Consider the following 27,719-nt stretch of genomic DNA (forward strand, 5'->3'; position numbering starts at 1 on the left):
CAGCCAATCATAATCCAGAATTACGACGTGTAATTTGCACTGGTGTTACACTTGAACTGCACTGCTCTCAGCCAATCAGAATCGGGTAAATTTTTCATGTATATTATTAGATCGATAAGTTTATTAGCTAGCGCAATCCTATATATTCAGCAATGAGTTTGGACTTACATAGTAAATAATGAATAACTAAATTTCAGAATCAATTTATCCTGATTTATCCCAATCCCGCCTAGCTTGATTAAAGTCTCAGTTCTCCACGTAATTATAACGTGTGATTTTCTGTTTTTCCTCACACATCCCGCCGTTAATTTTGAAACTATCCCGCATCCCGCCTGTCAAAATGAGCAAATCCCGCTCCAGCCGAAGTATTTTTATCTCGCATCCCTCCATTAAAATTTATTTCATGCCTCATCCCACGTGAAGCGGGATGAGAGTGAAAATGGTAGGACTGGTAACGGCCCGCCAAAACTTTGTTGGATCCTCGATTACTCCTAGACGACCTAGTCACATATATAATGCTGAAAAGAAGAAAAAAATAGAAACGATTTTGCCGGCAACGATGGGACAGCTGGCGATCTCATATCCAAGAATGTACATATCGTCATTCATGTGTCGTTTCGGTGTTTATAAGCTCATAGCCTGGGCCCAACTGAAAGATTGTCACGTGTTGTCTGTCTCTGCGGAGTAGGGACGAATAGAGAACAAATTTTCATGTTTGCTGGTGTTGGACTGTAAAGCGGCCAGTATTACCGCCCCGGACTTGCTAACCATCATTTACCTCAGAAAGGTAAGAACTGTACAACAACATACAAGTCGAATGACAATACTATTATGCTTGCCGGCTCAAATTTAAAACTCGAAATCAGACTTTCAGATGTGGCAGCTTCAGTGGGATTTCTATCATAGAAACCTGAGCCGAATGCCACATCGAAAAGGTCACTTTTTTCGTTTCAACTACCCAGTCGCGAGGAAATTTTTTATGCAACATCCTAAAGTTTTTTGAACTCGATAATACAACGTTAAAACATTTATTTCAAAATAACTGAACGTATTTAACTCTATTATATTTTGTTCCACCATGGATCGAAGTCATTTACATTGTAGAATGGAAGCTGTTCCTTCGATACCGCCAAGAATTCACAAGAATGCATTCAAATGACTATCAAGCAAACAAGACAAGATCGACACTAAACCAATTTTATATACGTTTACCTCTATCAGAATAATCTGCGATTAAGTTTTAACTCTATCGTGATCCAAAAGGAAATGAACAATACCATTTTCGACAGTTTTCAATACGCGTTTTAGAAAAATTGCGTTACTCGACACATGGTACTTTACATTTCCGGTTCGACTGCGCGAGACTTCCGTTTCTTGACGTCAGCGGCAAACTTTCGTAAACAATGCGTGAAGTGACGTGGCGGTATCATTTGCTATGGTGAGTTCAATGCAGGAAAGTTCATTAGCATAATATGTTAAAAAGTTAGCTCTTCGTAAACTGTGTTAGACTCACCAAACTTCGTTTTACTTTGCTGCACGTTTAACCGATGTTTTCCTCGGCTCTTTGGTAAACTTTGGCTTCGTCCCGTTGCGGGGAAGTCAAAGGATTCCGCCATGGAAGGGGGGACCTCTGAAGTGCAAAACATCCTGGTCTAAGCATCGTGAATTCGCTCTACAGCTTTGTCGTGCGTATAGTTTCTTCATCGGTAGATTTGCTGCGGTCAGCCTACAATATGGCACAGATTCCAGGCATTTTTAACGCAGCTCAATTCTTCGGTAAGTTTTTTTGCTTGAAGCTAAAAATCTTTAGGGCTTACTGTCGCGATGAAAACCTGTTTTAGACACCGGTTATAAAGTTCTACCAGCAAAAGCCGACTTTTCTGAAGTTACGGTTCACAGACTGAAATAGATATTGAAAGGTCGGGCGATTCTCTTTAACTGAGAATTTTCTTGGCGAATTTTATCAGCAGGTTATCTTATATTTAGAGAAAACTGCTTACAGTTTATTCTGTGTCGTTTGTGTACCGTTTACAGATATTTTACTTCCGGTTGGTTATTTTCTCGAAACTTGAAGAACAGAGAAAATTCAACGTGCTTGTTTAATGAAATAAATGGTGAATAGCTTTACTCATGATATCGTAATTTTCATTTCTCTTAAATTCTTGCAGAAGCAACTCAAGTTTTATTTATAAATAGTGTTATTAATCCTTTTAACACAAAGGATTCAAATTCTTTTGTTGAAAAAAAGAAGGGCAAATATATATAATATTTCTCTCTTAGTATTTAGGCATGGAATGTCTGGCAGGGTCTTTGCACAGTAGTTGGTGTGTGTGTGTGGAACTTATTTGTAAACTAGTGAAACTAAATAATACTTGTTCCTTGTTTATTACATAGTTATTCAAGAGATATCATGTGGTTCAATATTAACCTTGGTACATGGTGGTATTTTCCTTGGTTTTTTTTTATATAAATTGTAATACATTACATTACACCAGGACGAAGGAAAATATCAAGTTGTACAAAGGGTTAAATTGAACTACAACAAATATAGAACAAAATGATTGTCCAGGAAAAATAGGATGGTCTAGTTTTAAAACTCGCAATAGATGTAAGTAGGTAATGCTATTAAATATAAATATAGATCCACTAGCATTCTATCTGAATGCTGTTTTCCATGAACTATGCTACTCACTATCTGTTCTGTTGTAGATGGTGAGTAGCCTAGCACAATGAATGACTGGCAGATTTACACTGAAACAATTAGATTATTCGCTGTTGATTTCTACATATATATATGGTAGTTGATTTGGGCTGGGCCCTCGTCAACTATGAAATCTTGCGATAGCAATCTCACACTCATAATCTAACTGTTAAATATTATGGCATTTGAATTTCAGGTAATTCAAGTCCGAAAAAAGGCCAGCAAGATTCTTTTTGGGATCAACAATCTAACAGGTAATAAAAGTATTTCCTTCGTAGACAAAGACATAGCCATTTTTCCTGGACAATTCTGTTCAAGGGGAAAAGGAGCAATGAGAATAACCCTTAACCCTGGTACATGTCCAAGAATTCTTTTCTTTTTTATGTTCAGACTTCCAAACCACTAATTTGGATAGTCTATCAACCAATAGGATGTAAGTTGCTGTTGTCTAACCCTGATGTTCTCATGTTCTCCATTCAACAGTTCAGATAATATCTTCTTGGTGTTCTAGAAGCATTTTCTGTATGGGCAAAGTTACTTTGGTATAATCTTAGCACTGTTTTAACCAAAAAGCAGTAAAATAGCTGTGATAGTGTTTCTTTGATATTTAGGAGAGTACTGGAAAATCTTTCCTGACCTCGCAATATTTAGTGGCTCTTAACATTTAGCATCAATTACCGTCTTTCTTCCTTCAGCCACATGTGGCAGTCTTCAGAAGTCCTTGTTTCCTCTTGACAAATTTTAGAAATCTCTGAGTCATCTTCAAAGTATACAATGCCTGTAGGTCATTTGTGAAATGTTTGGAATTTTTAGCTGGTGCAGAGAGGTTGATAAGATTGAACAGTCCAGGCTCACGTCCTGACTGTGTCGTAGTGTTGCATTCTTGGGCAAGGCACTTTACTCTTGCCTGTAGTGCCTCTGTCCAGAAAGGTGTATAAATGGGTACATGGCATATTTATTTCTGGGGATAACAGCCTCCCATTTATTGGGAAGAAGGGGTACTAGATATACTACTAGCTGCTTTACTCTACTGAAACCAGGACCAACCCCAGGGGTATGTTAGGAGACACTTTGGCCAGACACAAATCTCTTTTTAGCTGGGGTCAGAATAGATCTTATAATAACTAGCTAATTTAGTACTTGCATTGTTCTTGTTTGATTTAGTGTGAACCATTCATCAGGATCAGCACAGTATCAGCATCCTTTTGAGGGAAATTCTACAGCTGCTGCTGATCCTTTTATGACCAGTGTGCAGGTGCAAATTTTTATTTCTGTATCTAAAATAGCAATGAGTGAGTAATATTGCTTGGCTTTATTACTAGTGGATAAATACACATGATTATACATTCTAAACTTATGTAAGCTAACTAATTTCTCCATAGAATGAGTTTGATGGCTGGGACGAATGGCCAGCAGAAGATGATTTTTATGGCAATGATTCTTTCCATCAGAATCATGTAGGACCATATGATCTGGTAGGATACAAAAATTGGTTATGCTCTATGATTCTTGTTTGTTTAAAAAAAAAGTAAAATAATTTTTTTTTTGTAATCTTTACTAACTAAATAGCTGACTTATAAACTGGCCAGTTGTGAGGATGATTCCTCCTCCTCCCCCTGCCCCGGTTTGACCATCTAGAGGAAAGTTTTTCTCATAAAAAAGTTCAGATAGTACAGTTCAGTCTCTTACTGGTAATGTTAATGAAACCCTTTTAAAATAACACCAAATGTGTAAGTTGAAAATTTTCATCTATGAGAAGAAAGTCGTACAGTCCAGCGGAAGAATTCATTCCTCTCCACGCCTACCAGAGTTGGATTTGTACCCTATTGTTTCCCTTCTGCATTTCCTCTTTATTAAAATGTTGTTTTTCATCTCTATTAAGACAGCATGCTTAACAATTTCTCCAATGTTCTTAAACTTATCTTTACAGGGAAGTACTCCTAACCACAATACTGGCTATAACGATTCCCAGCTTGTTGTTCCTGAGCACGGTCACTATCAAGAGGATCTCTCTGAGAGTAGCAACTCCTCATCAGTAGAGTCATCTCCTCGTGGAATGGACCCTGAACTTAACAATACGTGGGTTGAGGAAGAAACCACACCCTATTCTTTCTCCAAGTATCCCCCTGCTATGGCATTATCAGGTCAGAACATGACACCACAGACTGCCACCTTACAAAGTTCAGGAGCTGACTTCTTTGACCATTATTTCAATGGGCAAACAAATACAGAACAAAGTGATGTGGGAGAACAGGTTAGTTATTTGATTACATATACACATGTTGCAGTTAAATGAAGGAGGGGGCACCAGAGGCTTCTATCCACTTAATGCTACAGAAACTGAGAGAAACTCTAACAGTATTTGCACCTGGCTCAAGAATTTTTTTGTTTTCCAAAAGGCATCAAACATGTTGGCATCCTTTGGAGTTAAAAGATTAGATAAATTGTGACCAATTTTCTGTCAAGTAAAACAATGCTGCATTTGGTCAACAGAGTTCAACATCTAATGGGCGCACATATGCCAGTGTGTGCCAGGCTGGTGTGCCTGCAGCTCCCTATCAGGACCATGCACAGAACCTGTATTTTAATCAAGAACAGTCACATGTGGCTCCCTCATCACAAGCAGTTGGCACTCCTGAGTTGTTTAACCCCCAGGATAATGAGCTGGGTGCTGAGACATGGAGTCGAGAACCTGAATTAGGCAGCTGGTCTCCTGTGTTTAATCACGAGGAGATCAGTGATCAACAACATATGCCTGAATCATTTGAGCCAGGTAATAATTAATAGTTAGTAATAATAGAGAGCTTGTGGCTCCCTGTCAGGACTACGTGCACAGCACCACCTGGATTTTTACCAGGGGTAGTTTGCTTGTTTGTTGCAAGCAGTTGGTGTTCCTTAGTTGTTTCTATATCAGATATCCCAAGATTTTGTGGAATTCAGAACCTTAATTGGGTCTCTGGTATTTAATTACAACCTGGACAAGATAATGGAACCATTTGATCAGGAGTATGAAAGCCAGTGGTGACCAATACTCAAAATAAAGGCTGTTGGTGATGTGGTGAACCCAACAGGTCATTTGCCTGTAGCCTCCAGGCTTGTTAGTAACCCTGGACTCACATCATTGATCAAATATTAAAATTCTAACAACAGATGCATTAATTATATGGTGTATATATCTTTTTAGAGAACATTTTATTAACTGCTATAATATATTGTTCTTCTAAATATAAATATGAAGGTGATTCTGTTAAAGAAGAGACAATGGATGATGCTGGTCCAGTGCAAGCAGACCCATTTGCTGTGGATAGTACCAAGAAAGGTATCTTCTCTGAAGAAGAGTCAGCATCACATTTAAATTTCTTTGATAATGTTCACCCACAAATTCCGATAGAAGACATGTCGGAGCTTCTTGGAAACCTGCATCCTGCAGCTTTTGTGGCCTCTCCAGCAACAGGTTATGCCATGTTGCACAACAGTGATTTCAAGCCTTCACTAAAAGAACCTGTGCAAGCAGACCCTTTTGCTGTGCAGAGTTGGCAGAGAGATAGCTATCCTGTAGCGGCTCAAGTATCCCATCGCAAATTGTTTGACAATGTTCACCCACAAGCTCCCATGGAAGGCATGTCAGAACTTCATGGAAACCTCCAGCCCAGAGCTTTTCCAGTCACAAGAGCAGAGGGTGATGTTATGTTGAACCATAGTGATCTAGAACCCTCACTACAAGAACCTGTGCAAGCAGACCCTTATCTTGTGCAGAAAGATAGCTTCCTTGAAGAAGCTCCAGTGTCAAATCTGAATTTGAATGAACATCAACCACAAGCTCCCATGGAAGGCATGTCTGAGCATCATGGAAACCTTCAGCCTGGAGCTTTTCAAGCCTCTCCAGCAGAGGGTGATGTCATGTCACATTCTAGTGATTTGGAGCCTCCATCACAAGAACAATTCGAGGCAGTTCCACGCAGTAGAGTGCCTCCAGGTGTCCAGCCTAATATCCCGCAGAACATTGTCGAACAGCCTGAAACACTGCAGAACATGGCTTTTTCAAAGGGCGATGTTAAGTTGCATCATGATAGTGATTTAGACCCTGCACCCAGTATGATGCTTGCGGGTGTACCACCTGCTATCCCACAAGCTTCTGCTCAAAATGGTGAACCATTGCAAACTGTGACTCCAGGTGTTCCAACATCTATACAACAAGCTTCTGTTCAACATCCTGAACCACTGCAGGACATGGCTCTCTCAAATAATGATCTTGTGTTGCATCATAGTGATTTAGAGCCTCCACTCAGTATGGTACCTCCAGGTGTGCCAACATCTACACAGCAAGCTTCTTTTCAAAAGCCTGAGCCAGTCCAGGCCAGTTTGGTACCTCCAGGTAATCTGCCTTCTACTCCACAAGCTTCTGTCCAACAGCCTGAACCACCACAGGACATGGCTCTCCCAGAGGGTGATATCATGTTGCACCGTAATGATTTGGAGCCTCCACCCAAAATGGTACCACCAGTTGTCCCAACATCTACCCCACAAGCTTCTGTTCAACAGCCTGAACCAGTGCAGAACATGGCTGAAAATATACGTGCTGATCCTGATCATGATGCCTACATCAAATTGCCATCTCATGAAAAACCTTTAGCAGACTCCTTGGACCACAAGCCATCAATGGAAATTCCCTCTGGGACATTCAAGCCATCATCAGTAGTTGAAGCAGTGCAACCTCCCTCTCTGGGCAAAGTGCCTTCAGAGGGAACTCCACTTGAGTTGTTTAAACCAGCTCCTGTTGAGCAGATGCAACTACATATGCCTCCTAAGATGGAGGGACAATTTCAGCCAAGTGGGAAGCTGAAGTCTGTAGTAGATGGTAAGAAAGTGCATAAAAATTGATGATCATTATATAATTATGTAGTACATATTTTCACTTCTCAAATGTTCATTTTAAAGGGCCAGATGGACCTCAACTATACATGGACACACAATACTGCCTCTCTTGCACACTCATAGGTTGACATGGGTTTGTTAGTGGAAACCTTAGCAAGCAGACACCAGCTAGGAACCAGGCACTTTTGTGGATAGAAGTCAAGTCCCAAAATTAAATCCCTTCATTTATATACTGTGCATACAGTAAATTATACCCTAATGTAGTTGTCATAGTAATGTATTTCCACTTCTCAACATGCCTCCACTACTGAAGAATTTTCTACCAAACTGGGTAGAAACCTCTTGACAGATTGTTTTTGTAGTGTTTTGAAACTTGGCTGTACATAAACTTTTAAAAGATCTTTGTCGCATTTTGGTAGTCTCATGTCTCAGCTCTTTTTTTTTTTTAAATAGATTAAATTTTTTGTGAACCCTGTGATGTAATCTGTGTTACAACTGTATTATGCTTGACTTATCTTGTCTGTAGAACCAGACAGTCCTCGAGATGCCATTCAGGCCGCATTTCTCCAAAAGCAACTGGCTGGGAAAGCGCCTGCTTCCTCCCCACGCACATCTCTGTGGATGAATAGTGTTCCACTACCAGCGCCATGTGTACTGGCTCCAGCAGCTGTTGCTGCAGTTGAATCCTCTGAATTTCATGGCAATGATCAAACATCTCCTGCTGACAGAAAGGTATGTTTTATATTACTTGCAAAAATGTTTAGACTATTTTAATTTTAGACAAAAAAAGGAACCGGAAATAAAGCATCCAAAATTTTAAGCATCTGAAATATTTACAGTACAGTAACTTTGAAGTAGATCCAAAGCTCTTAGTTTCCTTTATGCTGGGCTTTATGGAGCAAACTCTAGTTGAGACACTGCTTGATGGCTTGATAGGATAAAAAGATAATAAAAAGTGTGAGAAAATTAGAAGTCTGAAAAAAGGACGTCCAGAATATTTTGCAAGTAAATGTAGTTTTTGGCACAAAATTAACAGGCCTTTTTTCTGTGGCACCCAATCATGGCACCTTGCCAGACATGATGTTTTTACTCTAACTTACTAGCTTTCAGTTGTCATTTACATATTAGTAACTGGTGTACTATCTTAGATAGCTTTTTGCTTAATAATTAAGTAAAAAGCTACCTAAGTGAACCTGTCTGTGATAGTGTTTGTGAGTGCAAATGTGTGTGTAGGTTTTTGTGTTTCTAGGACTAAGGTATGGAATCTAAATGTCTCACTGACATAATATCTGAGTTGGCTACTAGGCTTCTTTCCAGGTAGCTGAGTACTGTCAAAGTTAATTTTCCCTCCTCCAAAATAATGTAAACTACATTTTTAGTTTACTTCTTAAAGGTGGTTGTTGCTCTGTACCCTGATGCATGTGCTCTTCACCAGCAGGGCATACAGCTTCAAGTTACAGATGCACCACACCAGCAAATTACACCAGTTCAAGCAGAAGTGCCTGGGCCAGTGCTATCTAAACCATTTCAACCCACTCAAGGTCAGGATATGTTTCCACCCACACCATATGCAAGTTCATCTGCAACACAGGAGAAAGTATCGAGAGAACTGCCTGGTGTTTCAACTACACCAGCCTCAGTGCAAGTCACTGGACAAGAATTACCTCAGTCAGTGCAGTCTGCACCATTTCAACACACTAAAGGTCAGGATCTCTTTACACCCTCACCATATGCAACTTCATCTGCAATAGAGGAGAATGTATTGAGAGAATTGCCTGGTGCTTCAATGGCACAAGCCTCAATACGAGCCACTCGACAAGAATTGCCTCAGACAGTGCAATCTCCACCATTTCAACCCACACAAGGTCAGGAAATCTTTGCACCCTCACCATACATATCATCATCTGCAACACAGGAGAGCATATTGAGAAAATTGCCTGGTCCTTCAACTACACCAGCCTCAATGTCAGCCACACAACAGGAATTATCTCAGCCAGTGCAATCTGTACCATTTCAACCCACTCAAGGTCAGGAAATCTGTACACCCTCACCAGCTACACGAACATCTGCAGCAGTAGAGAAAAAAAGAGAATTGCCTGATGCCTCAACGGTAGTGGCCCCTGTGCAGATGTCACTGGCATCCTTACTTCAGGGAGGTAAGGGTCGTCCAAAGAAGAAAACATCGGAAACATCTAAAATGGATGTAGGATCATCACAGGATGTTACTGTGCCATCTCAGGAAACCTCGCCGCCAAATCCATTTGCACCTCAGTCTGGCTCACCATCAGTTCCTCCATTAAATTCTGTAGATGAGTCATCTCATAATTCTGAACAACAATCGAACATTGAGTCTCTTGGCTCAGGTGATAGAACAGATCACCGGTATTTGCCTCCTAATGAGAGTGAATATCACGATTCTTATTCACGTGAAAATTCACGGAGTCGAGATGATCCTTACTATGAGCATAATAGGAGAGAGCCTTATTATGACCAGGACAGGAGGGAAAATGATCGTAGGGACTATGATAGAAGAGACTATGACAGGCGAGAACATGAGAAGCGTGACTATGACAGGCACGATTATGACAGAAGAGACCGAGGAGAATTTGACAGAAGGGAAAGTGATTACAGCAGGAGAGATTATGATTCTAGGGAATATGATAGAAGGGATTTTGGTAGAAGAGATTATGAAAGGAGGGACAGCTATCATGATCGAAGGGATTCTTATTATGGGTATGGGTCACCAAGACAAGGCAGAAGGGGTTACAATGAAGGACGTTCTTCTAGGGAAGACTTGTATAGAGCGCCTGATCCTGGATATGCTCATTCATACCACAGTGGACGTAGTACGCCATCATCGGACTATGAAAGAAACAGCCCTGCATATGACTATTCATCATCGTCATACGCTTCACATCAGTATGGTTATCCACCATACGCTGATTCTCAATCCATGGACATGTATCAATATTTAACAATGTTGTACTATTATTATCCACAACATTATGAACAGTACTGCGCCCAACAGGGCTACTATAACATGGGTTATACCCCAGAACAGCTGGCGCAATTCTACAGTGGTATACCATACCCTCCTGGGTATGAAGGTTCACAGCCAGAGCAAGGTATGAATGGATTTGCTTTGTTGTTACTTGTGAGAAAACACACTGTAAGAAACTGCTCCCTAAAAGTAAGTGCTTCTTTAAACCTACAGTGTATGCAATGCAGTTCACTTGTTGATCACCAGATCAAAGAGGGTGAAAGTTTGGGAACATTAAAAAAAAGATTGTGAAAACAATCGCCTACTGCTTGTTTTCCCACAGCCTTCCTCATATCACAAAACTGTTTAAAAGTTTAAATCTTAACTTGACGGAAACATATCAAGAAAATTTTACCTATGAATTTCTCAAAAGATAATTCATTGCTATGCAAAGTTAGCAGAACGGACTTATGTGCTTCTAATTACCACAAAGAGAACGAAAGAGAGTAAAGCTAGCAGAAGGACAATAGTTCCATTGAAAGCAAAATTATACTGCGTACATAAATGACCAATCACATCTTCTGACCAACAGCCAGAATTCATCAGTTAAAGTTTACATACCTCTTCAAGAATTACAAGATTGTCATCAGAAATGGCAGAACAGGGTACTTGAGTTGAGTGAATGTGTATTTTGTCTTTTCTCTTCTTGGTTCTAGCTGCTGAGGCTGAAGTCCAAGAATCCGAGCCTGCAAGACTGACCCCTCCTTTGTACAGGGTGCAGCACCCCTTGGTACAGTTCACTGGTGGTGGCCGGCTGATTTCACTGATGAGTAGTGAAGATGAAGAGGAGCAACCTAAATGTGTCATTGCATCAGTGCAGGTCAGTATAGTCTACGGTGTGAATGGAAATTCTCATTCAAGAATTCAAATGCTAATTTAGAAGATGAAAAGTTTTAAAATGTATTCCAAACTTGACTTATTTTATGATTTATTTTATAAATCATCATGTTTTCCTTTCTACACAGATGGTGTTTAGTGTTGCAGAGATGGAGATCATTAAAGCATTTCCTGGTCCACTTTCTAGGTCTGTTGAAAGGCTTTGAGTCATGCATAATGATGTACTATTACTTCAGGGTTACCACCAGCATGTGATGGATGTGAGATGGTAGATAGCCAGTCATCGAGGCCATAGGCACCCTGGGCCAACTGATAGTTATGATCATTTCATATCCAACAAGCAAAAATGACCAGTAATTGATTTATTAAAACAAAAATATTATTAATCTTCCTAATTTTATTTAAAAATCAAAAAAAAGGAAAATAGCAGATGTGGGGCAAGGAAGCATGAATGCAAACTGGATTCAAACATTTTGATACCAAAACACTAGCCTGCGAACAGGCTCCCGGTTGGTTTCAGAGCGAGCTAGCCGAGTGTAGAACAGGGCGAGCGGGACGAGCCGAGAGCGGTCTGGTGACGAGGGAGTGCACGGGGGAGCCTGTAGACATTCCATTGATGCTGCCATTCCATGATACCAGCTCCTGGTATCAAGATCTGATTGGTTGAATCGATGACTGTTGACAGCTTTGAGAAGCTTTGAGATAAATATTTGACAGATCTTGACAACTGCATGTAAATTTGCATAATTCTTGCAGCGACCAACAAAGATGGCTTCTGCGTGCAATGTACAGTTCACTGACATGGAATTCGAGGCAGCTTTGAGCAATTCTTTGCAACATTTTCATCACATCTCTGTGTAAAATGGGGTTGACTAGCCTACACGACTTCTATGGTTTGTGACATTTGTACATTTGCCGTTCTCTGTTCGGTCACTCGACCTTTCTTGTCGCTTCACTCGTGTTCATGAAGGGCACTTCATGTTGTGTAATAAGGAGGAATTTTAAGTGGAGTGGGGCCGTTAGATCGTGCTATGGCAAATTTTTATAGGTCGTAGGTCTGCATGGTTTCCGCTGTTATATGCATGTCGGCTTGTTATTACCGTGCAAGAATAAACCACGCGAATGACTTGCCTGGCACAAGAAAGGCAAGACAATTCAGGGAAATTCATTCCACGGTGTAAACAATGTCCTAGCTTTTCAACTTTGACAGCCAAAACCACACTCTCTTGACCAGAAGCCCCAGTCAGTTCTTTGTTTTTTACCCTGTTAAAAACTGACACCACCAGCACTCTTTTCCCTTCAAGCGGATTTAATAACTTTTTGCAGAAACGGCAAATACGTTCCCGTTCGCCTTACATTTCCCCTTACTGCAAAACCCGCGTGCGGTAGAATGCTACAAAAAGCCGATATATCAGTGCGGGAAAAACCATCAATTTTGACAGGTTTAATTACCTACTTGACTGATTTGTAACAGGCTAATCACCAAAGGGCGGAATGGCGTATCAAAAACAATTTCTACAGGCTCCCCCACGTCCCACTCGCTTCGCTCATGGATTCACGCTCCAACTCCCACTCGCTTCACTCACGGAATCACGCTTTCGCTCACTGAATTTTTTTTCCACCCTCACTAGGAGCCTGTTCACAGGCTACCAAAACACATGAAAAAAATTCTTGAGTTTAAATTTCTTGAGTAAATTTAATGTGCATGTATTAGGTTAATTGTGTAGAGCTGATTTATGAAGTGGCAAGTTAAGAGTGGTCACCTTTTTCATCCCAATAATAGCATATACTCAAGTAGGACAGAGGTGATATCTTACTGTGAACTGAGGAGTACTGTAACTGACATGTCTGCTGATGGTTTGGTGAAATCTCTCATATGGAAGATTTTAGCAAATTTGGTCAAACACAATGGGGTATGTACATGTAGTTACAACTTAACATTACTGCCTCCAATCTTGCATACATGCCTATCTGTCTGTCTGTCTGTACATCCGTCTATCTGTCTGTCCATCTACCTGCCGGCTACCTGTGTGTCTGTCAGTCTGCCTGCCTGTGCCCATTTGTTTGTTTTTCATCTCATCTTCAAATCATGGAAACCGTAAATATAGGATATCTTTGAATTTCCAGTAAACCCTTGATGAAAAAGTGAGAATCTGAATCTAAATAGTTTTGACTTGAAAATCTTTATTTCCAAGCTGCAAACTTAAAGACAAATTGCTGTGCTTGTTGAAAACACATGCACAAAGCTATTAATTTGAATTTACGAAAGAATGCTAATCTAGTAAAATTTATCATCTATTTCAAGATCAAGCATTTGTAGAACATTGATCTAAGTTGAGTGCACTGATTTCTGTTAGTGAATTTTGAATGGTACTTTGCAGGCATTTGTGGCTTCAGATTTGGCTGAGTTGATTATGGAGAACTGGAGGAGCTGTAACTCTTCAGACCAAAATGAATTCCTTTCTGCTGAGGCTGGGCCACTATCATCAGAGTATGAAAAGAGCAAACATCTTAGTGTTTTTAGAGAGATGCTCTTAGCTGGAGCAACCAAGGTAAGACAAATAGGCTTTTCTTGTATGAAGAATCTTTAAGGGCCAGTTAGATTACTCTTATTTAGCTTTTGGCCCTGTTTTTTTTCCCTGGCTCATATGGTGGATTTGACTCAACTCTGGTTCATGGGGAAAAAAAGCAACCCCTTCCTACTCTAGCCTGAAATTTCAGTCATTTCCGGCCCTCAGCCTTACTGGCTTGGAGGCTTGAGATGCCTACTATTACTCGTAGTTTAAAGCTCATTAGTTTCATGACTGCTCTTTTAACCCACTGGAATAACAAAGAGTTCAGAAAGAAGCCATTACTGGGGTAGACTATCTCATGTTATTTGACTGCTTGTTTGTATTCATTCTTGTATCAGGATGCCCTTGAATACACAATGAGATATGGTCTGTGGGGACATGCAATGGTGCTAGCATCAAAAATGGACAAGAAGGTGCAAAATGAAGTCACAAACAGGTATGTTGTAAATGAACTAACTACAAGGTGTAATGTGTAAACTGTGTGTGTCAAGGTACAGAATTTAGTGGTTATGAATTAGAAAATGAATTAAGAAAAGTCATTATCTATGTCATGTAGAAGGTTATTTTTGTTCATTGTGGTAGGATACAATAATGATAAAGCATATTGTACATGTACATATGTACCACTTGAGATGTAGATTGTAGTGTTTCAAGATAAACTAAATGTTGCTATCTACATCTCTTGAAGTGACTACATTGTGAGACAAATGATAATCTTTAGTTTATTATTAAGTTATCATCTAGTTGGGGCCAGTTAAGCCATGAAATGAGGATGATGTTGAATGGTTAAACTAAGCATTTGCAATCAACAGGATATGTGCCTATCTAATCTTTTATTTATAGCACTCAGACGGATTACAAAATGTGACCAGATACAGTGGTTATCTTGAGGACTTTTTACTTACTTTTTACATTTTACTTAGATCAATACATCATAGGCCTTAGAAATTGCCCTGCGAATGTCTAGCTGTCAGTTTGTTCAGTTAGCAGTAGACGCCCATGCTGGCCAGGTTCACTTTATACAGTAGTGTACCATCTAGCTTAATTCTTTTGTCTTGTGCATTTCTCGTGATGTCAGGTTCATGAAGACCATGACCGACTTTGACCCAATCCACACAGTTTATGATCATCTTTCAGGACGGCAGCCTGTAGCATTAATGGTAAGCTAAAGTTTTGTTCTGTTTACTGATTGGCAAAAAACTGTTTTGCTCTCATTGATGTAGTCCACGTGTGTAGGTCTGGCTGTTTGAATTATGTTATTTCTGGTTCATCCACATACCATATACAGTGGTAACCAGATGAAATGTTTGTAGTTTTACCTGTGATGCAACCTATCTCACCTGTAACTTGCCAAATTTCCACAAAGGATCATTTTTTCATGTACCTTCCTGGAATGGAGTTGATGGCAAAAAAGTCCTCTTCAGAATCCAACCTACCCCTTCCAGGATGCTGGCTATCCCAGCTGCGATCTGCACACTTCTCATCTCTGCTCATTCTACCCAGTCTCTTACCTATCCAGTTGGGCCCTGGTGATCAGACTTGATTTAATATTAATATAGGCCTGTTGAAGTTGTAACTAGATGATCCATTGGAAGTATTCTGGATCAGATTTCCATTTTTTTTGCCACTTCTGATTCTGCTTACTCCTCTGTTAGACGCCTGATGACTGGCAACGGAACCTTGCAGCAATGGTGGCCAATCCACCTCGTCAGCATCCCCAGTCTAACAAAAGAAACATGATCTGTTTGGGAGACACTCTCAGTAAGTGCTGTATACAGTATTCAGTTATTTCCTAGCAAATTATTAATATACAAACATTTTGAATTGCTGTAAGTTGTTCTCTGGGCTACTTTTCCCTTTCAGTCGACCTTTACCCTCATAATGCCATTATTGGTAACTATTTTGAATTCTGTTATTTCAGTGACTAATGACCAAGTCTGGGCAGCACATTTGTGCTACACTTTGGCTGGTGAGCGATTTGGCTTTCCATATGATGAAAAGACCAAGATGGCACTGATAGGAATTGATCATAGGTAATGATAGGGTTCACTTTGACACTGGTATAATAAATTAAAATTATAAGATAACAAACTCAGTAAGTAGCTATTATTTTACAGGCACTGTGTTATTATAATTATGATGAAGAAAGTTTTGTGTAACATACTAGGTTAATGAGGTTAAGTTGATATATTGAAATGGAACATCAGCGATAATGGAGGTTGTGGTGAAATTGGCAAAATTTTCACCCTAATAAAATTTCTTTGTCTTAACAGAAAGAAAACAATCACAGACCAGCACATTCCTCTTGAAAACCTGCAAATGATGGAGGTGTGGACTATAAACAACTTAATATCTTGGTTTACTACATTGTGCACTTGTAGAAAGATATGAAACTGAATTAATGGAGCAACATATGTTTACTAAAAGTTATTATTATTATTTTTTTTTTTTTCCAGGTGCTAGAGTATGCTGTCAGTTTAAATAGCGAGGACCATTATATCCCTGTCTTACAGGTTTGTGACAATTGTAACTGAGGTGTTGTGTGGAAGGAGTACATGTAGCTGGGGCTACTAAACTACAGTGGGGACCTTTAGATTGGACTGCGAGTACAAGATTGAGTATGATTTTCGAATTTGAAACCAGTGACATTTCCACAGCCCTTACTCTTCATGTTGGTTTTAGATAGAGAGGGTAGCTTGTGAGATGAGATGGATTTATGACATGATAATGTGAAGCCTGAAACTAGAATTGAAAAGTCGTACTTGTACTGGATTTCATACTCGTACCCAAATCTAGGTCACCTAATAAAATATAGCTTGGTCTTAGAGCAACATTTATAGTAAGACTTACTAGCCCTACTTATGTCGCTCACAGTGGCCTTTGATTCTGCCAAATGATGGTCTGTGCTCAAATTGACTCTCAAGTTAAGGATGGTTTGCTTGGTCTTTTCGTGGCTGGTGAGGCCAATCTGGCTTGTGAAGGCTAAAGAAATCCCCCAGCAATCAGAGTTATTGTCTTGTTATACTCAGTTAACTCTTTCCAGTTCAAAATTGTACTGATAGATAAATGCAGTGTTAAAACCTTAGGTATTTGTACTCTGGTGACTAGAGGCCAAGGGTAGGTTGATGACTCACTTTGCTTTGTGAAGAGTGAATGCCCGAAACCTTGCTACTAACAGTAGTTAATTTTCAAGTTCATAAATGTAGCTAAATGACTCTGGAAGATTGTAATTACATGGCCAAAGAAACAATGCACATGAACAGAAAACTGCAAATTTGTAAATGCAAACGATCTCAGTCATGTAATTTTCTAACATTACTGTTCTTCCTCTCTTAGACATACAAATATCTCCATGCTAATAAGTTGGCTGAAGCAGGCTTCACTGATGAGGTAAGATAAAAAGACATCCTTGGTGTAGACTGCTGATTTACTTTCATTCCCTCAGACAGTAAGCAATAAACTCTGTCTATTTTGATCTCAATTAGGGTACATATATTGTAAGTTGTACTGGTAATTCATGTACGTTCCCAAGGAGTATAAGCAGTCTAAAAGTTATGTTTTATGCTTGACCACATACACGTACCAAAGTTTATAATGGATCAGGAAATGACAAAGCAGTAATTTATTGTTGCCTTTTACCATGACAGGCTTTGCACTATGCAGATCTCACTGGAAAAATATTAATTAAACATCCTCACCACTTCAACTCAACTTTAATTAAGAACATGAAGGAGGTAAGAGTTGCTATTTTACTTTAGGCAAACCTTCAGTAATGGAGGCAGTGTGAAGATGACATTGATTTCTGAAATGAATTTAAGTCATGTTCCTTGATCACTTTTGGTGAGATATACCAAGAACAGACTTGTCATACATGTGGTATGAAACAAGAAAAGTTAGTACTTGTGCCTTTCAGTTAGCTTGTAATTAAGTGGGATATCTTTCATGTTAAATGCTACCAAAAGCGTTACTTTACTGAGATGATTCAACAGTTTTCGGTATTTTTCCATTCTCCTTTCCCAATATGGTTTTTCAAGTTATCATTCTGTCAGCAGTTTTGATTTTAATGTTTTCTCAGTTTGTCGATGGTAAATGTAATAATTTTCAAGCCACTCTTTAAGAAGTGAGTTAACAGTGATCAGATTCAGATTTTGTTAGCACATAACTGCAATTATTGAATTTACGTTGGTCCTCTGATGCAGAGAAAGAATTAAGCATTCCTTTTTAATGTAACTCAAGAAAATCATTCTATACACCAAGTCAAAGTTTTAGTCAAGTTCAAAGCTTTTGACCATTCCACACATCCTGCATTCATCAAGCGAATAATTTTACGTTTGGACCAGTTGTCATGTGATGTAGTTCAGTTAAGTTGCAATAATTCATGTAGCCATACCTTTCTTTACATCTCAGCTGACAGATAGATTGAATCCTGAGGGTCAAGATGCTGCTGTTGCGGAAACAACAGAAATGTTGGACAGGCTTCTACAAGCTAAAGATGTAAGCATAACAATTCTCTTGGTATTTTACTGTCATTCTCAGGCCTTAGGTAGGGTGTGAAGTAAGTCCATGCATCTTTACACTGGAACCATAAAATGCTTTTTAATCAGAAACATCAATATCTTTTGCATTCATTGGTAAGAGTCTTCTTGAGTGTTAGAAACAAGTCAATGCTTCTTCCCAGCCCACTCACACTGTGGTTCAACTCATCAAAGTTATTATTTTTTGGTTGCCTTTACAGTCATCCCAGATCAGTAGCTCTGTGACTGAGAGTGAAGGCGAGGTGGAAGATCCTCTGGCAGAGAGTTCAGCATCATTTTTCTCTGGATATGACCCAGTTAACACACCTAAACATCAGGTTGAGAAAACTGAGCAAGTCCAGCATCAAGATTCTTGGGCTGAACCCACATCAAGTGCACCTGCAGTAAGCCAAGACTCCATGGCTGATCTTCGCCAGGATTCATGGTCTGGTAGTACGGATACACGAGTAATCCAGCCTGATCTTCCTCCAGCTCAGCCACTTCCTCCAGCTCAGCCGCTTCCTCCAGCTCAGCAGCTTCCCCCTAGCACAGGTCCACAGCCATCATCGCCAAGGAAGGAGCCTCCCCCAGCTGTTGATCCCCCTGCACAGCCACCCTTCTTTGTTCCAGGCCCACCTGTCTCACAGGAGCTTCCTGGACAGATGGAGAGTGAGCAACCAGCACCAACGGAGGTGCAGCCTTTTTATAATCAGCAGCCACCATGGAATAACAGTCAACACCCGCCATGGAATGACAGTCAACACCTGCCATGGAATGACAGTCAGCAGCCAACATGGAATGACAGTCAACAGTCCTCATGGTCAGAAGGGGTTGGATATGAAGAGTCAAAGAAAGTTGAGCCCCTTCCAGCTAAAGGTATGCAGTGAAACAAAAACAGATTTCTACAGTTAAACCCCCATTGAGCAACCACCACTGGGGAAATGGGAGGTTTTCACTCAATAGGGGTTGGCCACAAAGCTTAACTAGTAGAAATGTCAATTTATAGAAACACAAAAATGCTTGAAGGCTTGCAACTAGTGTTGCACATAATAACATCTATCACTGTTTCCTGATGTACTTGTCGCAAAAATTTAATGTACTTTGAAACTTGCAATCGCGTCAAGACAATCATCACAGTCACTTTGTAGTTTGTACTCGAACAAACAAAGCCAAACTACATGCATTAAAATTTAAATATTGGGTGGCCACTTAATAGGGTTAAAGAAGATAGACAACCCTCACTGGATGACCAAAAGGTGGCTGTGGCCACTTGAAAGAGGTGGCCGGTAAATACTGGTAGGAGTTTTATTTACAGTATTTGTGACAACAATTTCAGGACTTTGATAACTGGCTGCTTAATAAGGGGTGGCCGCTTTAGCGAGGTTTGACTTTATTTTTTATTGGAAGATTGCAAATTTCATGTTGTTTGCAGAACCTGAGCCACTTGCAAAAGAAGAACCAAAGCCTAAACCATCTGCGAAGGCAAAGAAAAAGGCAAATAATGGCAGTCAGGTTGGTTAAATGATGTTATTCTCCTTTATACACTTGATCCCCATACACACGTACCTCAGTCCTTTCAGCCCAAATTATTTGCTTGTGACTGCTAGGCAGGTATGTTACTTACTTGAAGATTTTCATTTTTCTCATCATTTCTATTTAACAGTCAGAGTGTCAATCAATCAACAAAAAAGATGTTTTGAAGGAACATAACCCCAGGTGGTATTAAATTATTGGCATTTCATAGTATGTCTTCTATTCTTTTCAGGGTGGTTGGTTCTCTGGCCTCTCGGGGATAATTCAGAAGGTTATTCCTCGTGGCCCTAATGAAATGATTCTACCAGATGACACAAAAAAATCGGTAAGGTCTTATGTGACACACTGTCTTACTGCCCAGTATAGGTTAAGTCTGCATACGAGCCAAGCAGCCCATAAGGCTGGAGCTTATCCCAGTTTCTGTAGCATGAAGCAACTAGGAGTATTTCTATTCCCCCCCAGGATGGGATGTTAGAGTCCATAGCAGGGTTACCCCAGCATCAAGTTTGTTGGCATCCATTTATACACCTGAGTAGAGAGAGTCACTGTGAGAGTAAAGTGTCTTGCCCAAGAGCACAACACAATGTACCCAGCCAGGGCTTAATCCTGGACTGCTTGATCCAGAGATGAATGCCCTAATCATGAGGCCATCGTGCCTCTGAGGGTCATTGTTTAATGACCCAACTTAAGGTTGTGAAGGATCTCTGTAGGATCTCCTTTTCTAGAATAAAGTTGTTTTTGGCTTTGTGTCCAAACACGATCTACTTTTAACATTGTTATCGTAACAATCCTGTATTAGATTTACTGGGATGAGGATCTTAAAAAGTGGGTCAACACAGATGAAGACGAGGAGGTGTGTGTATGATGATTTTCATAGATATTATTAGTTCCTTAGATTGTCCAATCTCAATTTGAATCAACTGAGCCAAACCTTGTGAGAAAAACTTATCCTAGTGTGTTGTCTAACTGAAGATTACAGCAAATTTAGCTTGTTTTCAAATGAAGATTTGAAAAATTTCCAGATGATAGTATTTAACAACATCTGTATACTATGTTGTTACTTCTCCCAAGCAATTTTGTTATGGTAACTGGCTGTTTTGGAATATGTGCTATAGGGTCTGCTCAAATGAACAATTTATAAAGCAATTTGTGAAAAATAAAATGCGCCCATATGGAGAATCTCAATAAATACAAAACCGGCCAAAGTAACCAGGGATGCTTTAGATCAAATGTCATTGGAAGACGATTCTATTGTACTGTAAACTAACATGACTTCTTTTCTTTTGCAGGAGAAGGCTCCTCCACCTCCACCTCCTAGTGACATGCAGCTTGGTGGTGGAATGCCTCCTCCAATGCCTCTTGGTCATGGCATACCCCCCAATGGAGGTAACAATTTGCTGATGTAGTTTTTTTTTCCTGATTTTGTGCTGTTTCTCATGTCCCCATCTCTGTGAATCTGGTGTGCAACAGAAGGTGCATGCGTTAATCTCTGATTGTTTTGTCTAGGTACTGCAGTTAAAGGTGTGGGTGGACGGGCTGGTTCACCTCCATTTAGCCCTATGCTCATGCCCAATGTACCTGGGAGGCCAACTCTTCCAGGAAGCCTGCAGCCAAGTCCGGGAATGCCTACTGGTATGGCCACACCTCCTGTGGCTTCTAAATTTTCCAGAAAGGCACATGGTGGCAGCAGACATGGTGAGCAGTTGGTGAAATTTCATGCATTTGTCTCTGTTTAGGCTAAGCCTTATACTTGCCAGTGTAAAGGGCAACCTTTTCAACATCACTGATCAATTTGAGCTTAGGAAATTGTGAATCACTTAATCATGTTTTTTTCTCTCTCCCTGCAGCTAAGAAATATGTGGATGTTCTGAACCCAGGTGGAAAAAGCTCTAATTCTGCTATGCTTCCAAGCAGCCTTCTTCCTATGATGCCAATGCCTGGCGCCGAATTCAAAGGCAATTTCTTTGTGCCTTCTCCTGTGAATACAGGTAATAGAATGCTACTTGCTTTCCTGGCCTGCTTGTCCGCATATGTAGTCCTTTCTCCACTCCAAAATTATCCCTGGGGTCACTTGCAGGGAGATCAGTTTGTTTGGTGGATGTGAGTCGCAGCACATAGTTGCCTGCAGCTCTGAACAGTTGCAATTAGTTTCAAAGTCGTGTCCCTGGTATTTATACAGTGGTATAACTGGAGAAATATACAGAGCACCAAGCTTATGGAATGCTACCTTTGTTTCTTATCAGACAGTCTTCCTATTGAATGTAAAAAACTTTAATCACAGACAGAATAGGTCGAATAAACTTGTAAAAGAAATTGTCCAATAAACATTGTATTTAACCAACCACACCTCACCATTCTCTGTTTCCGTTTGAATACAGGTTTGGTATTCAATGGCAGAGCACAAAGTATTTTTAGCATGTATAGCTCACATTCCTTTGTTTGTTTTCAGACACATCTGATGAAAGAACAGATGAGCAAACTCTTGATCAGTCACCAGCTATTGGCAATCCTTCTTCACGTCCCTCATCTAGGTATGTTGGCAAGTTATCAATAGATGTAAAATAGCAAAGAACCCACTCACTAGTAATGAGTTTTGAGATTTTGGGAAGTGAGTACCATCTACATTGAATTGTTGGGTGCTACATGTTCAAATGTAGGGCCTGGCTGCGTAAATTCTGTTGTTGTTGTTGTTGTTGTTGTTGTTGTTGTTGTTGTTGTCGTCGTCGTCGCTGTGTTTTAAAACCAACCTTTCTTTGACTCTTTTAGAAATGAAGATGAGGATGGGGGTGATAAACAGTCACAGGTAAACTTTCCTTTCTGTGTTTTCTAAGACAAAAACAAAATTTAAAATTGATTTTGATAGCCCTGGCAGTGGTTCTGCTCCAACCAAGGCTGAAGTGTGCTGCTTGTGGTAAATCTGATGTGAAGAAACTTACCATCTCAGGATTTCATTCTTTCATTTGTACAGAATTTTGTTGGGCTGCTTTGGTTATAGTAGTCGCAGTGTAGTTGTCAAACATGAGAGATTTCTTCCATGAAAGGACACATGCTCACATTTTTGCCATTTAACCCATTCAAATCTGATGACGACTTACGTGTAACCAAGTTTCAGTTTAAACTAATTAGAAAATTAAAGCACCTTTGGAATTAAATTTCTTTGAAATGTATGTAATATGTAAGCTGTTTCGAATTAAAATCAAAGAGATGCTTTATTTTTTTTAAAAAGGATATGATTTAATAAGAGGTTAAGTAAATGTTTCAACTAGTTGAAATCAATATTACAGTAATAGTGATATCACGTAAACTGTGAAAGAAGATAAATGCTCACAATCGCATTTCGTGTTTTTCTTTACTGCATTAATATAAATTACCAGCTTGTCATAAAAGTTAGATAATTTACAAAATAAAAGTTCATCAACCCATCCATATTGATGAGAGACTAATCATTTCACTTTGAACAAAAATCCTTAAAGGAGACCCACACAGTAAGACCACCATGTATGATATGGTGTATTGCCACCTTGGAGGTTATTTATCTTAGGCAATTCAAGAATACAAAAATTTGATTTAAAATCAAAAAAAGTTAAACTTAATCTTTGTTTCTGTCGCTGTAAGGAAGAGAACATGCGAAGATCACTGAATTGACGGAAGGCTGTCAATCGATAACGAAGCAAAAATGGGGAAACACTTTAAATTTCACTTGCCTTGTTTCATGTGCACTATTTCTGATTGTATTTGCTTAACTAGCACATTTTTTATTTCAGCATTCCCGTTCAAGCTCTGTTTCTCTCGCATCTGCTGAAGTGCGTAGCTATATGATGCCCCAGGTATATTCACTGTCATGATTCTGCCACTTACAGTCTACTAGTTAGCTTAGTTCAGGCAGAGTCAGTGGGGCAATAATTAGGCAGCAAAACACTGACTAGAAAAATAAAAAAGCTGAAGCTTTGGGCAGGTGACCCTCACTGCATGTTTACCCAATTGCTCTCATTTATTTATTTATTTATTTATTGTTTTGGTCGATGAAGGGTACGTTTAGGGGTGTAGAAAATCCAAACAAAGAACATTAGGTGTTCAAAGCATGTGTATTCCAAGGTCCCCTACTTAAATTTCCCTTGAGGCTTAAATATTTTTGTAAACTTCTTCATCTGCCTGAAATGTAACTGCTTTCCGATTCAAAAGAACTTGCAAGTGTACTTTTAACAGCTTGTTTGTCAATGCCTTTGCCAAGTTAAATGATACATTTAAAATAGGGTCTAAACTAGAAGTTAAGACTTTGTTACAGTATGCAAAGCTCTACTCGATGTCATAACTGAGAACTTAAAGTTGTCTAAAATAAACTGATAAAGTTACTGTAAATGGGTCTGTCATTGCATTTGAATGAGATAATACATTTTAATGTGTGGTATTACTTGCTAACCGGTTACATCTCTTTTTTCTAAAAATTAACATAACCTAACAGTTTGATAATTGCTATTTATCATGTTGGCTTGACGTTATGTGATTTAACGTAAACAAATCCTTGCATTACGCCAGTTAGACTGTCTAAAAGTATTTTCCAATAACTATTTCCTGGCTTGTTGGTTTTGCCGTTCGCGCTCGCGACTTCATCGCTCCAAAATTACCCTCTCGCCTCGCTCGAGGGAGATGAATAAGCGAAAGTTGAGCAAGTTCGACTTGTGGCAAGTGTAGACGCCAGTCAAACACACACAAAAAACCCTTGCTTTGCACGCATGATTCTTTCTACAATCACGAGCCATCTGCCAAGAAGAAATAAAAAGAAATAAGGCTTGGGTCAGTTTGTACTTGAAGAACACTTTATACCATACAGTGACGTTTTACAGTGACATCATATCTTTGACCACATCTATTATACTGACACTTTGTTCTGTCCCTCCAATGTTCGTATTAGCGAGGTTTGACTGTACTTCTGAATGGTTAAATTCCCATTTCTACAACACTTCTTTATGATATCGTCCCTGTTTTTCCTCATTAGTTACCAACTTACACATTTTTTTATGCGAGTGTCGTTCTAACAACTCTCTCTTCGTGTCCACAGGATCCCGACCCACCCCCACAGGAAATGAATGCTGCGCCACCCCCAATGCTCTTTGATCCGATGGCTTTTAGCCAGCCTAGTGCTCAGGCCTCTCCGAGAAAGTCACGTTATCCGGGAATCCGGAAATAAACTTATTCTTCTAAGGAAAATATTTTAATTAATAATTGGAGGTTTTGAAATATTTGTCTGAAAATATTTAATATTGAAATGATGTTATGCTTTTAAAAAAAAAATGTTGTTTTTCTATCGCTCTATCTCCTTCTATTCTTCTCTCTCTCCCTATCTCTGTCTTATCTTTTAAATTTCTTAAGTGTCGCTCTCATTATTTTCATTTTCACGTGAATTTTCTTGCCAGGGCTCTATGCCAAATTTTTAATCCGTCAGTGAAGATTGTTTTTGAATGTGCAGTGGACAATTGACAGATAGTCCACATTTCATAAAAGTGAATTGATTTATTTTTCAACCAGACAAATATTTCAAAATCTCCAATTCCTATTGCCGTAGGTAAAATTGCTTGAACAAAAAAGGTACTTAATTTAAAATTGTAATAGTTAGAAAAAATGGGGGGTCTTAACACCGTATTTATAAATTCCGTAATATTTTAATCACAGCTCTTTCCTGTGTATGTAAGTATAGGTCAGTTATCGTCCGTCTTTTTAAGACAAACTGTCAAGGGTTAATTTGATATCATTTGACTTGACATTCTTCCATTCTTCCAGACTTTCACCAAAATTTTACTTATTTCCTTGTTATTTCTTTAACCTGGGTTTTCAATACTCAAACCTTCCAACTGTGTCCAAATCGAATCTCTATTTTTATTTTGACTCAACAACATACTAAATTGATTTTAGCTGTTTAACTTTCAAGACATTTCAAATAAGAGCCAGACTTTCACTAAAATTTTACTTATTTCCTTGTTATCTCTTTAACCTAGTTTCTCAGTATTCAAACCTTCCAAACTGTTTCCAAATGGAATCTCTATTTTATTTTGAGTTTAAAACGTACTAAATTGATTTTAGCAGTTTAACATTCAGGACATTTTAAATAAGAGCCAGATTTTCATCAATTTTTTATTTAGTTTTTGTTTCTTATCTCTTGAAGGCCAATTTTTTTCAGTATTCAAACTTTCCAAAGTATTTCCAAATCGAAACTTGTTCAGTTTTGTTTCTTTGTCGTTGCTCTTATTTCCACGTTGTCTTCTGGGAAACAACTGCACGATTTACGCTCATAGTTAACCATTACTTATTTGCTTTTCATTGCTGCTTCAGTCATCGTTTTTCTTTTATTTAATTCTTTTAACCCCGTCCTGAAGGAAGAAGCCAGTGTTGATCTTACGAAATTGCCGCCATGTTGGATGATGTCTCCACTGTCAGTTCTCCCAATATGGCGGCTGATCCTAAGTATACCGACAGGGTCTTTGCTAAAGAGGAGCCAGTTTGTTTTGATGGTTTGTTGTGTGTGGTCTCTCAGCAGTCATGCTGGACGGCTTGGTTTATTGTTAGTTCTCCCAGTATGACTGTCGAGCTTTATCACGTAACAGACACTCACAATAAATTTGGCTTCTTTTTTTGGCTACGAGACTGAATTGCACACCTTTTTCTGCCACATTGGACGATTTCTTTAGTTGTTAGTTCTCCCAATATGGCGGCTGATCCTCAGCATACCGACAGCGTCTTTGCTAAAGAGGAGCCAGTTTGTTTTGATGGTTCGTTGTGTGTGGTCTCTCGGCAGTCATGCTGGACGACTTGGTCTATTGTTAGTTCTCCCAGTATGACTGTCGAGCTTTATCACGTAACAGACACTCACAGTAAATTTGGCTTCTTTTTCTGGTGAAGATACTGAATTGCACACCTTTTTCTGCCACATTGGACGATTTCTTTAGTTGTTAGTTCTCCTAATGTGGCTGTTGTCATCTTGGATGCTACTGGCTATTTTCTTCAGAGTTGGGATCTTTCTTTATTTTCAACGTCTTTATAAATTTGTAAATCATCACTTGGTTTATTCTTTTCCTGGTTTTATTCAAATCTGACCTATTGCAATGCACTTCCTGCAGCTGTTTTCCTTCCTGTCGTTTTCTCTCTCTTTTATTTTCTCTCTAGCTAACGTTGAAAATCTGGCTCATTTCGGAAACTTATTTTTTTGTCAATTTGTGCTAACAGGCTGTACTTTTTTTCCCTTATTCGTTTTTTTTTCCATCATCTAACCTTGAAAGTCTGGCCCTTTCCAGGAACTCAATTTTTTTTTTTTTCTTCGTAACGAAGAGGCTCTACCTTTTTCTCTTTTTTTTTCTTTTTTTTTTCTTCTTTTTTCATTATCTAACCTTGAAAGTGTGACTTGTTATTACGGGAACTTTATTGTCAGTTTGTACTAAAGAAGCTTAATTACTTACTGTACTTTGTTGTAGTTTATTTTCCTTTGTCTAACCCTTGAAGGTCTGGGTCATTTTGTTAACTTTATTTCTGTCACTGTTTAAGGTGCCTTTCTAATTTTCAAGCGAGAGTAAATAATTTCCATGGGGTTCAGTAATGCAAAGAACCTCAAGACATGAAAGTGTCCAAAATAAAATGAATATGTGAGTAGTCACTTA

The 27,719-nt window shown here is 39.2% G+C and overlaps 1 protein-coding gene across 4 annotated transcripts; it reads left to right on the forward strand.

Annotated features, from left to right (window-relative positions):
* The first annotated feature begins 670 nt into the window (after nt 1-670).
* LOC110067188 (uncharacterized) lies at nt 671-27,719 on the forward strand. Of its 4 annotated transcripts, none has more exons than XM_020774489.2 (33): nt 671-787; nt 2,898-2,955; nt 3,866-3,956; nt 4,084-4,176; nt 4,632-4,955; nt 5,195-5,474; nt 5,940-7,559; nt 8,103-8,308; nt 9,012-10,701; nt 11,273-11,436; nt 11,582-11,640; nt 13,237-13,366; nt 13,835-14,005; nt 14,365-14,462; nt 15,105-15,186; nt 15,682-15,787; nt 15,948-16,059; nt 16,300-16,354; nt 16,483-16,539; nt 17,363-17,416; nt 17,674-17,760; nt 18,434-18,520; nt 18,762-19,416; nt 19,973-20,052; nt 20,306-20,398; nt 20,873-20,926; nt 21,363-21,459; nt 21,580-21,768; nt 21,921-22,061; nt 22,523-22,604; nt 22,840-22,876; nt 23,838-23,900; nt 25,133-27,719. In XM_020774489.2, exons 3-33 carry the CDS (start codon nt 3,942-3,944, stop codon nt 25,259-25,261), a joined length of 7,110 nt encoding a protein of 2,369 aa, XP_020630148.2. In that variant the 5' UTR covers nt 671-787; nt 2,898-2,955; nt 3,866-3,941; the 3' UTR covers nt 25,262-27,719. The 4 variants fall into 4 exon arrangements, with proteins under 4 accessions (XP_020630148.2, XP_020630145.2, XP_020630146.2 ...); XM_020774486.2 differs by lacking the exon at nt 671-787 and adding an exon at nt 1,412-1,776; XM_020774487.2 differs by lacking the exon at nt 671-787 and adding an exon at nt 1,412-1,776 and having other exon boundaries at nt 9,015-10,701.

The sequence above is a fragment of the Orbicella faveolata genome, unplaced genomic scaffold (genome assembly GCF_042242905.1).
Source record: "Orbicella faveolata isolate gen_17 unplaced genomic scaffold, um_ofav_v1 contig_36, whole genome shotgun sequence".
Classification (NCBI taxonomy): Eukaryota; Metazoa; Cnidaria; class Anthozoa; order Scleractinia; family Merulinidae; genus Orbicella; species Orbicella faveolata.